The sequence below is a fragment of the Orycteropus afer genome, unplaced genomic scaffold, assembly GCF_000298275.1.
Source record: "Orycteropus afer afer isolate SDZICR_OR568_19922 unplaced genomic scaffold, OryAfe1.0 scaffold00126, whole genome shotgun sequence".
Classification (NCBI taxonomy): Eukaryota; Metazoa; Chordata; class Mammalia; order Tubulidentata; family Orycteropodidae; genus Orycteropus; species Orycteropus afer.
The window spans coordinates 3,403,079-3,420,390 of NW_006921713.1; the positions used below are offsets into that span (position 1 = coordinate 3,403,079).

The 17,312-nt window shown below is 35.8% G+C and overlaps 1 protein-coding gene across 1 annotated transcript in view; it reads left to right on the forward strand.

Annotated features, from left to right (window-relative positions):
* The first annotated feature begins 2,383 nt into the window (after positions 1 to 2,383).
* The window catches only part of LMO3 (LIM domain only 3), a 64,971-nt gene continuing 50,042 nt past the window's right edge, over positions 2,384 to 17,312 (forward strand). Inside the window, exons 1-2 of the mRNA XM_007944445.2 lie at positions 2,384 to 2,423; positions 7,378 to 7,591. Coding sequence (XP_007942636.1) covers positions 2,384 to 2,423; positions 7,378 to 7,591 — 254 coding nt within the window. The remainder of the gene's footprint in view (positions 2,424 to 7,377; positions 7,592 to 17,312) is intronic.

Sequence of the window (17,312 nt, forward strand, 5' to 3'; positions counted from 1 at the left end):
TTGATTTTATTTCTCCCTTTCCCCACACATACTTCTCCCTCCCTCCCTCTTTTCTTCTTCTCAGTGCATTGGCTGAGAGAGAGTGCGCAAGAGACACACACACTCACTCTCTGGGGTGTTCACAGTGGCTCTAGTACAGAGGTGGGGTGGAGCAGCAGGGAGCTGTGCGGATGGGTGAGGTGCTTGTATGCCTGCTTAAACAGGCCAGAAAAGCCAAACTTAAGAAACCTGCCTATGTACAGAACAAACCAACTGAAGGGGGTTTTACTAATTTGCCGTCTGTGAATTTCGTTGTTTTTCAGGTTAGTTCTGAGTTTTGTTGCCTTTTAAAGGGAAGGAAAAGCAAGCCACATACTATTTTATTATGAGTCTTTAAAAGGAAAGGGATAAAATCTAAGTTATCAATGTTGTGTCTTTTTTTCTTTATGAAGAGGAGCGTAACTTAGGCTAAATATACATTAGGTGAGATGCTTTGATTTTTTTAAAACTTGAACTAGGTTAAAACTGATGGTGCAGAGAAGAGAAAAAGTTGTTTCTAGTTCAACAATTGACTTTCTTGGCTCTTAGAATATTTCAGCCAGGATCATTCCAATTTGGACTATTTTTTTGAGCTTGACCTTTGACAAGGCTTTGTAAAATCCTGTGAGGATGTTATAATAACTGCCAAAAAGAGAAAACAACTTTGAAGTTTAAAAACTTAGAAAACTGTAAGATATTTTCAAGCTGCCAGTAGCTTTGATAGATGAAAAGTAAAGTTAATAGAAGAAGAGGTTGGGGAGAAATAGATCTATTTTAAGAAAAAAAGAATCTGACAAGGCCTCTAAAACAAGACTCTGGAGACAGGGCAGTAGTGGTGGCCCCTGCCAAGGCTTGTACCCTATGGTTCTTTGACCAAGTTTCTGCTGAAACAATGTGCTCTTGGGTTTTTCATTTGAGTATGTGAGTTTAAAATTGTAAGGAATTCAGGTAAATTGCCGGAGTGTGTTTCAGTGTGAGGAAAGGGGTTTCAGCATTGGTTAAAGGGGAGCAAGTTTACAGTTAGCAGTAGGTCCACTAAAGAAGGAGGAGTGTGTCATCAGCTGGACCGGGCATGTGTGGCAGACCCGCAGAGCAGCGACTTCCACCCCCAAGATAGTTCTTAAAGGGGAGGGCTGGGTGCTTCTCCAGAGTACTCTGGAAGCAGTTTGACTCCCTTGCTTTTATTTTAATTTCCATAATTGGTAGCTTTTAAAAAAATGGCTTTCTGGGGGAAGTTTACTTTAAATGTGGCCATTTATTCCTGGTTATTTTAGGAGCCCTACCCTTTTTCTCCGGAGCTCTTTCGCAGGAGTTATTTTGGACGGGTCCAGGAGGTAGGCTCCTTCTTGAGTCGACTCCTACAGAGGTCACTTCTCGTGCGCGGGGTCGTCCCCAGCGTCTGTGAGGAGCATATGCATGTGGTTGTGCTGACTGCACTCGCAGGCTTGTAAATTTTCACCCTGGGAAATTAGCAACAAAGCCCGATCTGTCTAGTGGCTGCTTTGCACTTTCCGAGGGCGGCTGTACTTGACTGAGCTGCAGCACAGGCACACCAGAGCGAGCGAGAGAGCAGCGAGAGAGGGAGGGAGAAAAGGAAAGGAGAGAAGAGGGGAGGGGTGGGGGGGAGAGGTAAATAGTCTTAAATCGGAAGGGAGCTGCTTCTCTGTGGTCTTGACAAGCGCTGCCTGGGCTCCGCCGGCTCAGTAATAACTGAGTGACCTTTTATTTGGCTGTCTTATGTCTGGCTGGGAAGGGATTGCATTTTGCAGCTGAGAGCCGGGGCTGCCTCAGCTCGGTTCCTCGCACGCTGCTGGGGTAAGTTGTCTTCAGCCAGGACGGAGAGAGACAACCTCGGACTGCAGTTGCCTAAAAAGAGGACACCTGTGGCTCAGATGCGGTCAACATCGTTACTTGGCGGATCCTTCAGGACCTCATTATTTTAAACTTAAAAAATAGCGATTCCCTCCCCCTCTTTTCTTTCTTTTTCTTTCTTTTTTTTTTTTTTTCAAACAATGCTTCTTTTTGACCTTTCCCAAGGAGAAGCGCTACAAAGCAGCCACTGTGCTTACTGAACAGCCTCCCCCTGTATCGCTTAATTGAGAAGGTAAGTGCAGCAACTGTGAACACACGCGTCGGCTTATTTGTGGTGTGTGTGTGTCTGCGGGTGCGCGCGTGCGTGTGCGGATGTGGGTATTTTTTTTCCTCCCCTAGCCTCTCCTAATGAGGCATAAACGGGAGCTGCAACCCAGCTCCGCACTGCAACTTTCACTCAGGCTGCAGCTCTGCGGAGACGGTTTTGTTAAATCATGTGAGGCTTCATTATTTTTATGATGAGACATGAAATACATATAGGCGGAAGATACTGATGAAAGAAGGGAGAGCGGCTGCGGCGCTGAACGTCTCAAGTATGACTCGAGTGGATAATAGTCAAAGTTCACGAGGAACTGCCGCATTTCCACACCCCTGGCTCCGGGGACAGAGGGGCTGGAGAGTTCGGATTTGGAAATGTTCGCTCCTGGCCCGTAGGAAGGGAATTCAGCTCTGGGTGGGTTCCCGGACCTTCCCCGCCCCCCTTGTTGGGATTCATGACTACCACCCCAAAAAGTGTTTAAATTACAGTCTTTTAGTTCTCCTTGACACTTCCGCCTCACTGCCCTCCCCCCGCCATAATAACAAAACATTATTTCTAGGAGATGAAAAAGTGGCTCTGTTTTGGGGTTGCGGGAGAAGTGGCCTGAGTAGAGAAGCTACTGTCCTAATAGGTTGAGATTCAAACTGATGCAGCACAATCTGGGGGCTACCCAGATTGCTGTTATGAAATACAAGTCAGATTTATGATCTTTTTCATATTGGACATGATATGCTATGCTAACGCTGCATGTGACAGTTTAATCAAATCCATTTGTTACCATGAAGCTAAAAGGGGCCGCTGGGATTTTAGGATTACGGGCAGAGTTAGGGAAGCATGTGGCTTTGTCATTCGCCATCATTTTGCACACTGCCACACTGCGAGGGGCTCCTTGTGCGCGCCTTGTCTCGTCTGGCCGTCCTCTTCCCTTCCCCCACCCCCCGCCGCCACTAAGACCCGCTCCCAAAGTGGCTACACAATAGTAGGTGCTCGGCGGTGTAGGCTGTGCACCCGGTCCGCACGTGAGTCAAACCAAGAAGACCCCCTCCCAGTTCTACCTTTGGGCTTGGTGCTCAATGAGAAGCTGCTGCAACTCAGGCACGTCAAAGTCAACTCATGCAGAAAAAGGAGAAAAGTTTTGGTAAGGTTACAATCTATCATAGATGCACTTTGCTGGCGCTCAGCACTCTTAGTTGTTCAAAAGCCTTCCTGCTCTTCCTCCGCTTTTGTGTCTTTCTAAAAGATCTGAAATATTATTGTTGTAACTGCTTTGAAAGACTGCTGCTTAAACCAATTAATCTTGCTAGGTGCAACAAATACTGCTGCATGCTTTGCAAATCATCCCTGTGTGGCTGTAAAGACACAACTACAAAAGGCTGGAGCATAAACTCCGCAAGGGATTCTTTGTTAGAGTGTATGTATGTTTCTTATTTTTTTTTTTTTTTATTTTGCATGTGAGCTGCATCAAAATTGAACTCAGTCTTGCAAATCTCTTGTTGGCCTTTGCCAAGCACTAGCACTTTGCTGCCATGGTAACTGTAATTAAACTGATAAGAGTGGAAAAATGTCAGTATCTCTGAGCCTTGCAGCTGCATTGGAGAAAAAGGGAATCAAATTGGTTCCCAGCTCCATTGCTCAAAAAAAAGGAGGGGGGGGGGGCAGGGAAGGATGATGGGGAGGGGGGTTGGGAGTTGAAGGGGCAGAACAGAGTTAAGCAGCTCCAATGCCTGAGATCTAGGGACATCTATTTGCATTGTTGTCCCTTAGGGGGCTGCAGCCTGTAGGGATGCTCTGGGCCAGTGAACAGAGAGAAACAAGCTTTTAGGCCCAATCCAGTTTTCTAATAGGGGTTGGGGGTTGGGGAGAGGATGAAGATGGGCAGGAGAAGAGAAAATCTTTTGTTTGGTACCTCTTGGCAATCGAATGGCCCTGTTGGCCAAATTCTTTTAATCTGTGTCACTGCTCCCAGCTGCAGGACCTGCATTCCCATTTTAGCATCTTCCTAAGGCACCTCATCTCTGCCAGTCCCTTTTATGTATTCCCTCTTCCTGTTCCTTCTCCCAAATTGTTCTCTGTGCACCTTCCAAGGGGGCAAATGTTTTCCATTCATTATGTGTAGTTAGCCCCAAAATATAAAAGAGTGTTTCTAAGTGCTGCAAATCTTTTATTATTATTATTATTATTATTTAAAAACCCTGTGTGTTGTGGAGTTGTGGTTACTTTGTTGTGTTAACTACTGAAGCTGAGACTGTGCGGATGAATGGCACAGAACAAGGGAACATAATGGAGGCAATCAACCGTTAGGCCGCCTCACAATGCAATCCAGGCAATTAAAAGCTCACCAGAGTTTCAATGAAATGGTTCTACTTACTCCTGCACACCACACTGCACAGGCTATTATTTATGTCTTTTTTTTTAATTATGATTTCCCTTAAACTGTCAAATAACTCAGAATGGCAAGGTCTCAGAGGCAATAAGAATTTCCCTCAGAACAATTTACATGCCAATCTAAAACTAGTTATGAGTCCTGATGTGCTATGAGCAACTTGTGAAATGTTTCTCAGCTTACGAACATGTAACTCTACCCAGACGTGTTCTTCTGGATGGTGAGAAGAAGCCACTGACTGCTGTATGCCTTTTAGGTACATGGCAATGTGCTGCCTACAAAATAGTTTTTTTTTTTTTTTAAATAACTGTTAACTTGAATATCACTAGAAAGATTCCATTTTTAAGAAGAATATGATGTTCTTAAAATAAGTTACAGGGATGGCATGTGAAACATCAAACTCCTTTTATTCCCAGGGCCAAACAGAATGTAAGAGTTTCAAATATTAATTGGCCTCTGAGTGTTAAATTAAAATGTCAATACAACAAAAACATTTTTTTGTGAAGACAAACAAGGCAGTGTTACTTGTGCCAAATGTTGGTATCTACTGTCTTGGTAGCAAAGCATGTTGAATAAAGATAGTTGACCTTGTACGATTCATGAGAGTAATACAACTATGGGGAATGTAGCTTAGCTGCTGCGAAGAAGGATTTTTTTATTCTCATCTTTGAGCTATGGGATTTAAAACACAATGTCTTTATACATTGTTGTTGTTGTTGTTGTTGTTGTTATGTGCCGTCGAGTCAGCCCTGACTTTATACATTAGAGGAATAAAATGGCTAATCTTAATATATCTTTGGATGTTTATATGAATGCACTCCAGAATGTCACTTAGTGAATCAAAACGTTCCTCTTCCCCCCAGGTATATGGTTAAGAGGTGGCACTTGGATATGTTCTGTCCTGTAATTAATGGGATTCATTCCTTGTGGAACCTTGCTAGAAGTGGATAACCAGTTCTGATCAAAGAAACTTCATTTGTTGGAAGTTCTAGAGAGTGAGATTTAGTAGAGCTATCAAGGGTTATGATTAATCTACACTGGACCTTAGCTCCTTCAGAGAAAAGGAACAGAAAGAAAGCTATAGGAATACCACCTGCTCCTCTGTACAAATCCAGCTGCTAGTCTGCAGCTCCAGTGACTACTACAGTTATGCATATCATGTAGAAAGAACAGCCACCATGCTTTATTCCCTGCTATTCCTACTCCAGGACTGTACCAGACAAGTTGTCTTATAATGAATGTTCAGCACCATAACAATATTATGTGCAGTTCATATATTATGTGGAACCAGAAAAGTTATTCAGCTAGGGCAGGGGTACCTTGATGTCTCTTATTCATGTGATTTTTTTTTTTTTAAAGGTTGTTGAAGGTAATGGGGGTAAAGCATTCATCATGAGACATCAGAGGAAACTGAAGAAGGTTCAGGTGTTATGGACTAGGGAAATGCACAGAAAATGCAGGCGATTATAGCTTGGCATTTTCTTTCTTGAAACTGTTTCAAGTGCATGCACATTTGGCATTTTGTGCCCTTCCATGTCCAATTTGAAAACTTTATGCCTAGAAGAGGAAGCGTAATATAGCAGAGAGGTCTCTGGAATGTGAGAAAGCCACCTGGTCTCAAGCCCTGTCTTTCTGCTTTGAGCAAGTTCCATTAACCTGTCTTGGGCCTCTGTATCATAATTTATAAACTGAGGGAAATTGGGATAGATGATAAGTTTGGTATTTTATAAATATTTATTATTTATAAAATAAATAATTTGACAAATATGAAGTCTTTTTAAGAGTTAATCCAGCATTTTTCAAGGCTGAGTGTTTGATACTTAGGAAATAAGAAGCTCAAAGATGAATAGTCTTTCACTGGAAAGATTTCAGTCAAGTTTAAGACCAATAGAATCCAGCTAGACTGTTTATTTGTGATGGAGATAATCTTTAAATTATATAAGTATCTTTATGTCCATATAGTGTGTATATAATACATGTATGTATTTATGTACATATGTTTGTAGATTTTATATATATATATACATGGACTTTGCCCTCTGTTCCTTCATTCCGCTACAAAAATAAATAAATGCATATTTATGGTAATGGTTATATAATCTTTCATTTCAGTTTTATATAAAATCACACAGTATACAGTTATCTAATGTGCCAATGATAGAACACTGATACTTATAAGTATAAATATATTTTTATTTTAATATAATGAATATTTAAAAATTTTAAGGACTTAGAACGAAGTGTTTGACCGCAAACAAGTAAAATAGGATTAGTGAATTTTTCAGGTGACTTTACTATATACATAACTGTAAATATTTCTCTGCCAAGTAAGACTAATGCAATCCCATCTAGGGTGTACTCTCCTCCCTCCATCAAATGCATGTTTGATGAAATTTTTAACTAGTTATGAAAAACTCATTTTTGACTCCTATAGATTATACATGGATTAGTTTATTAAATAGCTTTCTTGTAAATTTGTTAGCTACTTATTCACATGTTCTTCCTAAAGGAAATGTTGTGTGTGGGAAGTAAGAACACAATAAAATTATTTAAAATATTTCATTCTGTGTATATAAAGCTAGCTTGTTGGGTATAAGATGAATTCATTATTTTCACCAGTTTATACTTGTGACATTTGTAAGTGATTTAATAAGGACTTTAGAAAGTTGGAGGCTCTTGGTTTCCAAAATTTAGTTTGATTTCAATACAGGACTAAAAAAGAAAAACTAATAGTCTTAGAAAAGGTAATATTAAATATTTAACTTGTTGGAGACCTTTTGACATCTTTTTTATTCTGTCTTGTCGTCCCAGCTCTCTTTTTGCTTTTTTTTTTGTCTTCTTTCAGGTATACAAATGCTCTCAGTCCAGCCAGACACCAAGCCGAAAGGTTGTGCTGGCTGCAACCGAAAGATCAAGGACCGGTATCTTCTAAAGGCACTGGACAAATACTGGCATGAAGACTGTCTGAAGTGTGCCTGCTGCGACTGTCGCTTGGGAGAGGTGGGCTCCACCCTGTACACTAAAGCTAATCTTATCCTTTGTCGCAGAGACTATCTGAGGTAGGAATTATCCTTGCACACCAGTGATGACTGGCTTCCTTTTTAAATATTTTGTAAGTGTATTTTTGTTTGTTTTATTTCCTTACCACCAGCTTATTTCCCTGAAAGATGTTGACCTGTCAGCCTTCAAAATGCTGCCCAGTATATGTTACTCAACTTACTGCTTAAGGAATGGTCCCCAAAATACCATATCTAAAGTGTTCCAATTTGGTATACTTGGGTGCTCATATTTAAGAATAGGTTATTCCACTGCCTGTATTGAAACTGCCAGTTTATGTCATGGATGTATTTGATAGAAATCATCATACTAGCTTTTTGTTACAGCGTACTAGGTCAGGCGAGCTGAGGACAATAAAAAAGAAATAGGTCAGTTACTTGGCTCAACAACTTAACTCCGTTTTTAAAAGTTCAGTTTGACAAATAAGCCAAGTAAAATAATTTAACTGTTGCCTCTTCGTCATGTCTATAGTCCTCTAAAGTTAATCAGTTATCTTTCTTATGAAGATTTATCCAAGAAAGTTTAGATGTCAACTGATATTTATTAGCATATTCATTGTATAGTTTTTAAAATTTTCCCTAAGTGTGAATGCATTTCCCCCCTCATGATATTTCAAATGGCCATCACAAAGGCATCACTGAGCCCTGAAAAGCCTTAATGTGCTAGTAGCTTTATGGAAAATAACAAAGTATGGGCCACTACCCTCACTGAGAAATGATAGCTGCTTTCTAATATGTAAATGGGCGAACATTTCAAGACAGGGAAGAAATGGCTATGAAGCCATGAAGTGAGGTAAAGTGTCAGGGAACTAAACTTAAGTCCTCTCATGTTAGCCAACATTTAATACTCAACATACAACTGCTATTTAGGAAAAATCATTGTGATTTTCCAGGAACTTTGAGACTTGATTCAGCTGCAAATTGCTTTATTAAAAAAAGCGGGATCTATCAAATTAGAGAAATGATATATGGCATCATTTGGATTTTCATATTTGATACAATTAATCATTTTTCTAGTCTGACAGTAGGTGGTTTATTTTGAATTTTTCCACCTATGAAACAAAATTTATCAATTAGCAGTGATTCCTTAACCATCTTGGCCATTTTGGAGGGGTTTTAAGGGAACTTGATGCTTTTCAGTATGTAATTCAGTTATTTGCAGTCAGATTCAATATTTATATACAAAAATGTGTCTTTTAATTAATGGTAGTTATGAGAGTAAATTAAATACTTTTTATTAGATGCTACTTTTTGCTCCTCTTGGAACTGCCTCATCTGTCAGCCTCCTGACTAATTATTACCACTTGTTACTACTTCTTTGGCCTCCAAGTGCACAAAATATATGGAAGGTGCCAACAATGGGGAGTGACTGTATAGGTAGGAAATCCCTCATTGTGGAGGCCCATCGAATCATAATTAACATATTGCATGGATTCTTTTTAGAACTTGTTAGTCTTTAAACTATTCTCTTTGCAATAAAAATTTCTCCACAGCTCACTGAGTTAGAGCCTCATTCCCCATAAACCATTTCTGTTTGCTGTTAATGATTTTACATTGCTTACCTAGTTTTGCTTTATCTGTACTAAGCAATAGTCAGGGTTTTTTTTATTACTCATTTTTGACTTTTACATTTATTCATAATTTCAGTGTCTCAAGTGGATTTATGTTAAAGCAATTCTAATCAAAAAGTTTACATAGTCTGAGCAAGATTAAGGTGTTCTAACCAGCAATAAAGAAAACAATTAAGTGAAACTTAAAGTCTCTTGAAATATTTCAGTTAGTTAAAAATATAAATTTGCCAAGGAAATAACTATGTTGTGAGTAAAACTGCTTTGTAGTTTCAATGTAGTAGCAAGCCAAAGCAGGCAACCTTTGATTTGGTTTGTTTTATTCTTACTTATGATAATAAAAATATGATGTTACACTGGTATTTGATAGTTTCAACTGAGTGTTCTGTTGAAGGGAATCTATCAAAATAGTTTTCATATCAGAAATCCTATCTGTCTCTAAAAGAGTTTATATGTTGCTTTCTTGATAGAACTTTTAATTTCTGATAGGCTTACAATTTTAATGTTAGCTTATTTTAGTTAAAAAATGTAATCATACTCTTTCAAATATGAAACGTGATCCTGATTGCCAATATATTCATTTATCAGAACACCATTTTCTCTTAAATTGGTCATTACCACATTAATGGCCAGTTGTTATGTTAACAGCCCAAGGACTGTTAACATTTCAAACTGAATTGTTAATAGTGAGCTTCATCCCTTATATAAACTGAAGGTCTGTTATATATCACATGACTTCTTTGGCAACTACTAATTCATCAACACTTAAAAATTACAGAAATAAAATGGAGAATGTGTGTAAAGGCACTGTGTTTTATAGATTATGCCTCAGATGTGTATTTAGTTTTATATGGAAAGCATCTATTTCAATGAAGTTGTGTTGCAATTCAATGGCATATGTCTCTGGCGTATTAAAATAGTCTGACTCTGTATGTTAAATAGATAAATACAGTTAAACAAATTTCATTTATAAATTAATTTCTCTAAATATATATAATCATTCAAATGTTTATTTAATACCTACCATACAAGAGGCATAATTTTAGGCAATAGACTAAGGGAAAAAGAGAGGTTCCTTTAACACTGTTACTAAAATTGTTACTATCTAATTGTTTCTTTAATCACCCAGAATTTATGATATGATCAGTGACTAAGCAGCCTTCTGTGGCTATTTTCTAGAACTTTGAAAATAATTTTTCTTTTAGATCAGCAGATTTCCTTTTGTACTTTTCCCAGCTATTTCTTACTCATTTAAATTCTATTAAAATGTGGTTTGGTTTTGTGTTTAGTCTTTGAAAAGTATTTAATTTCTTCAAGGCACCAAACAGATCATAAATAACTTAAAGGTTTGTATTTCTGCCTCTAAATCACTAGGTACCTAAGTAAGAATATGGAAAAAGAAAAAGAGTAGTTTACCTCTACAAGTAAATTATTGGTTATGGTTGTTATCCTGGGCCAGATCATTTCTCTTTATAGCTAGAAAAAAAGGTGATTTTTTTTTTTTTTTTTTTGCCAATTGTATTCACTATCCTTAGTAACTTCTTTCCCCAAAGAGGGGGGATAAAGCCCTTCTAATGGTAAGCAATGAGTCTTGAAGATCCATATATTATTTTGTGTTACTTTACATAGTGATAGTGTTGACATATTTTTACAAGTTCTTTGAGCAATAATTTGAGATATTAAAAATTTTTTTAAATTAAGAATTTAGATTTATTTCATATATATGTGTGTGTGTGTATGTATATATATATATATATATATATTTCTCTTTTGTGGCACATATGGCTATATTTAAGGAAAAGAAAAGATATTCTACAGTGTATGTACTGACTTTCAAATAGTAACAGTGGAATTCTTCATTTTCCATAACTCTTTCCAGAGCTAGTATAATATCTTTTTTTTTTTTTTTTTTTGTAGAATATACAATATATATCTGACAAGACAGAATTTACTATTTGAAGGATCGTTTTCCTCTTTTGGAAGTAAATTATGTAAAGAAAGGGATGGATCAAACTTTTAAAAACTTCCTCTACTAACAAGCTTTCTGACTGAAACTATGAAGTCAATCTGCCAATCAATATTAATATGCTAAGAGTATTAAATGTTAAGAAATGTGTAGTTAAAGCCATGTTCAACACATATATATCATATAACCATATAACCATTGTTATTTTAAAGGATCAGAGCTGCCTTAGAATCCCTATTGGGTAGTTTTACTCTGCCCAGTAGGGTTGCTATGAGTTAGAGTTGACAACAACGGGTGTTGTTTGTTTATTTGGTTTTTAGTTACTGCTAAACTATCATCCTTACTTCCATTTGGAAAATATGAAAGAAGTAGTCATTGTATAATCAGAGTTTCAGAAATAGCATTTTGTGGCAAACATTAAATAGTCAGAACTAGGAGAAATATCAAAACACTTTATTTTTTTATTTTACCACTGATGTTTCTTGGGCATTTTTTTGTTTGTTTGAACCTCAAACTTCCTACTTGTTTTATATTTTAAGCATTAAGTTGATGTAGGCTGTATCTTATATTTCTATGAATGGTAGCTTGCCAGAGTTTATACAAAGCTGTTTGCTTTGGTATGTGTTATAGAAGCTGCTTATAGCTCTTCCTGTATAAGAAGCTGAAAGTGCCTTGCATAAAACTTAATATAATTTGCTATTTTTATATCTGAGGATGATTTGCCTAAAATGAAACTACTGAGAAAGAGTGATGCTTCATGCTCTATCATAGTTGCCAATTAACTAAGATGATTTGAAGCTGTAGTTCTGGCTACAATTTTTATATGCTTTAATGTAATAGTATAATTTTAAAATAACAAATTAAAATTAAAAGCTACATTCAGTATAAATCTAGTTGCAACTTTATTTCAAACTGATCAAACCTGTGCTTCTGAATTTTCATATAAAATCAAACTTATATTGACACATAATTTTAGTCTTAAAAGGAAATATGAGTATGCCGTTAGTATTATTTTGTCAGGCAAAACAGCACAGATTCTTTTTCAGTGTTAAATAAAGGATTCTTTCTTTTTTTCTTCATGGTCACCTTAAACATTGGGCTTTTGGAATATTTACCCTAGAAAGCAGTGTATTATTATTATTTTTAAAAACTAACTTTTTAATGTTTTAAATTTTGAAAACCTAAGTGTTTATGTGGAATGCAACTCTTTACAAATTAATATTTCCTCTATGAGCTTCATTTGAGCTTTCTTAAAGCTTTATTATAATCATAACTTTTACCATATTTAAATATCTAACTTATCTCAGCATTATGAAATATTTTGGCATATAACTGTATTAGACACCATGGTCTATAAAACAATATTGTTTTATTCTTCACAAGTTACTTATGGCTTTATTTTTAAAAGTAGCAATTTTGAGTCCATTTTTCCCTTTATCATAAGAAAGCATTATTGAAATATATTTCAAACGTTTTACACTATATACTATTCACAGACCAGCTCAGATAGAGAATGATACTTTTATTTTTTACAGTAGTTTGAGAGAGTGCCTGTTACTCTGGAAATATTAGTAGGTTCACATTAGGCTTTATGAACAACTCTGAAACAATTTCTACTACAAATACTTAATCCATTACATGTGCAGAAGTTCTTCTGATTTGTAAATTTATCTGCAATATCTTTCTGTCCCTAATTCTCCAAACATCCATTTTCAATTAATAAGTCTTGAATAGAGTTAATTGTTTAGTTTTGTGGCTTTCTGTTTTGTGGGTTTTTTTATAGACTTGGGATATTTTCAGTGAACATACCCCTCCACACGCATACACAGAAGAACATTAAAAATGCAAAAATATCCTACAATTTTTCTATATTTTATAGTTCTTTATCTTTTTATAAAGCATGGAATACTTCAGTAAGGATAGTTTTTACACCTAAGATGGATAAGTTAGACACACCTGACTTAGCAGAAAAATATTCTGTTTCTACAAGTATATTTAGGATTAAATGCATTTGGAAGAAGTACATTTGAGAATTGCTAAAATTGCTTATTTAGCACTTTATAAATACATAGAACTCTGGGAAGGAATCGCTATTTTTGGTTGCTCTTAGAATATATCAAAGTAAGCCAGCACTTCATTTATAAACTCACTATTAGCTTCCATTAAGTGACTAATAATAAATTTTAATGCTGTTTTGACTGCATAAACATAATTTATTAAAGACTCTCATTTTTAAAAAGTATGCTGAAAGGAGTAATTTTGTAAATGGTTTTGATGAATATGTACACTTCAGACATACATTACATAGTTCAGTTTTCTGCCTCACATAAAAATTATATAACCTAAAAGAAGAATTGCACCAATCTAAATGACAATTATATTTTCCTTTTCCACTGTGAGGCATTGAAATCTGATGTTGGTATTTGTTTTGAAAACATTTTTCCAGTTCCTATGACAATGTCTTCTGTACTCAAAATCATACACTGCAACCTTATCCCCTTTGCAAAAAAATTAGTTAAAATTTTCACTTTTATCAGTAAATGTTAATATACTATATAAATGCAAGTATAAATGCAAGACAAGATCTTGAAAACAAGAAATGTAAAAATGAAAGCAATATTCTCTTCAAATAACTGGGTATTTTTGTAAGATGACATTTACATTAGCCACATTTCTTTAGAATGACATTTTCTTTTTCTGTACAATTTTTATTTGGGATCATGTAAGTGGGTACTTACACTGTTACATAGAATTTCCCATTGTTAGGCACTATGAAAGGGTACGGATGTGTATATGCATGTTTCGTATACTGATTTTGAGTCTATATAACATTAGGGTAAACATTACCTTTTGTCATCTTTGTCTTTGGCCAGATCACCTTAGTTTGGTAGGCTTTGGCCCTTGTAAAATTCAGATACTTCGTTCTTGATAATTTCTTAGTATAGTGAAATATAGCACTGATTTATTTTTATAGTTTTCACTATTCCAAGAGGAAAGACAAGTTTTATAAAACTATAGAATGTTTAAATTTATTCCCTTGTGATTTTTATCTTCTGATTGTGTTTCCCTCAGCTCGACAGTTTGATTCTGTCTGTTCTATTTCTATCATCGCAACATACTTGTTTTGATGATTAACTATACATTCTCCTTTTCAAGTTATTTATAAGATTTATTTTGAAGTGGAAGTTTACATTAGGAAGCAAGACGTGGTATTTAGATTTTCATTCTTTACTTTAAAGGAATTTCTTGTCTATTGAAGTTCCTCTTCCTTCATCATCAGTTTTAATGAATAACTTGTTTCTAAACATATTAGAATTTAGCATACACTTTTATTAAATGCATCAAATATATTTATTACAATCACAAAATCCCAGTGTTAATCCTGTACATTCAGCGGTGCCACTTTTGGTTTCTACCCTATATTATCAAAACTTCTTGATAAACCTTTTTCTTCCCAACAATATTTCTATCCTTATGCAAAGCTTCTAAAGCTTTTTCTGAATTCTTATGCTCCATAGACTTACTTTGTTACGATACAAAGATCTCTAGCAGTGGGCTTTACTAGTTTAAAATAAAGTCACACTTGAGATAAGTAATCATCTTGGAATTGACAGATCCCTGATTTGAAGTTGGAAAATTAACATTAAGCTGTGTGTATTAAGTAAGACTCTAACCAGCATGTGTTGTTATGATTCAATTTAATATTAAACACTCTCCGACTGGGCTATGGGGAAAATAAAAGACTCTTAGGAATTCAAAGATTATTTGCAGAGGAGTGCTCCGGAGCCATATTTAAGTAAAATTGTTATTACTAACACAGTAAAGCATCGTCCACAGTAAACCCGTCCTATGAATAAAAACAGAACATCAGTTTTAATGAACATAGATATCTAATATGACAAGACCTAATAATGGGGCATGGAACTTCATAAAGTATGCTAATGCTACAATTTATCAGTCGTTTAAATACTACACAGAAAAAAGTAAATGCCCGTCTTATTTATGCTGTAGGATATCAAAGGCAAAGGAAAATTTCAGACATTGCTAGTTTATGCTAATTTTCTAAAACTTTGAGAACAATCCCATGTTTTTAATACTAACAATTCTAAAAGAATGCAAACTTACCTAATGTTTTTTGAAATAAGTTTAGCCTCTAGTCTTTAAAAGATTTTGAAAAATGTTAAGAAATGCCCTTTTCTAGACTGCTCACCTTCACCGCAAAATAGAAAGGTCAAGACCTTAACTTTAAAATAACTTATGGCTTTGAGAGTGAAGTTTGTTTTTTGTTTACCAATTGCCCCATAAAAATGTATCCTACCTACCACTACACGAGCTCTTGTGGTCTAGTGGTTAATGCAGTCTCCTACCAACTAAAAAGTGGATGGTTCAAACCCACCAGCCACTCCATGGGAGAAAGACGAGGCAATGTTCTTCTGTAAAGGTGTACAGACTTAGAACCCCTCTGTGGCAGTTCTACTCTGTCTTAGAGAGTTGCTGTGAGTCAGAATTGACTTGATGGCAGTGGGTTTGGTTTGATTTACCAGCATCCTGTAAAGACTAGGTAAGATGAGTCAATGGTGCTTATTCCTTTACTTGGGAGGTAGAGGTAGGGAAGGAGGATGATAAAAGTAATCATAACTTCTAACACTAAATATGAGTGGTCAGGCTTATTTGTGTTGTACCAGTGAGAAGTTCTATATTGTGAATGTAATTTTAATGTTTGTAAGTATTGCATATGAATATTCACTGAGCAATAATGTGCACTTTGGAGATCCAGAAATGATAATTTATTGGATTGCCTTAAAACTTACAAACTAGTATTCTCTGGAGTCATTTCTTAGAAAAAAAGTAGTCTCTGAGGTGGATAAATCCCTTCTTTCCATCGTGTGTCCTTGCTATGCAGACAGAATTGAGGTTTTTATTTACTATTACATGCTCTGCTATCATCTCTTTAACAGTTTTACAATGAAACAATTTGACCACTTAATAAATATTTGAGTATCAACAGTTCATGCCCATAAATAATGAATGTAGACTATTATATTTCTAATTGGTTTTATATAATACATAAATAGAAGATATACAGTTATTAATATTGTACTATGTAAAAATAAGGTATTGGTTCTGGGAAATTTGGGGATAATTTAAAGCCACATTACTTTTCAGATTTTCTACAACTGATAAATATGTCCATGTTTATGGCTAAATAATTAAGTAAAAATAGATTAAGAATTTTAGTCTAGTTACATCCTATGGAACCAATGTAGAGAAAGAAGTATGATGAAGAGAGAAAGCTTTTTGAAGCAGTGAGGTTCTAAGGAATAAGTAAAGTAGTCCTGTTAACAAAAGCTGAGAGACAAGCTTATTAGTTATGTTTTGGAGGCAGAGTAAGATAAAGAGGGCTAACTTGGTACTTTTCATACCATTTGTATTATTCCATCTTTTATCACAGATACTGGTAAGCCATCAGCAGACATAAACTATCAATTGGAGTCCCTTGGAAAATATTTGGCATTCCTGATACTCATTTTCTCATTCAATATTAGTATTCTACATGCCCTAGTTACTGTACAAAGCCCTAGGATACATCACTGAAGAAAACACAAAAATATCCCCTCCCTTGTAGTTTATATTCTAGTTAGAGGAAGCCCATGATCAACAAAATAAATATGTAATGCCTTAGAAGGTCATAAGCACTATTGAGGAAAAAAAATGAAACTGTAAGAAGTTTGCAGAATGTGCATGTATATGTATATGTGTGCTTGTGAGAGAGAGAGAAGAGGGGAGGATTTTAAGAGAGAGGGAGATGGAGATTTTAAGATACTAAATAAGGTAGCCAGGTATGGCCTTATTGAAATGGTGACTTGAGTAAAGACCTGAAGAAAGTGAAGGAGCTTACAAAGAGTGACTGTGGGAAAGACATCCCCAGGACAGGGAAGAGTCAGTACAAAGGTCCTGAAATATGAGCTTGCCTGATGTGTTTATGGACTTTTAAGGATGCTAAAGTGACTGGAGTAAGAACAGAAAAGGCAAAGATTAGGGGCAGCCACAAAGTGGCTGTCCTCTGTCACTGACAACCAAAAAATGCTCCTACATTACCCATTTATAAATGTGCCCTAGGGTGGGAGAAAAAATTTTTCTGAGAAAAAAAATTTTTTTTGATTCTCCAATGTTTTTATTATTATTATTT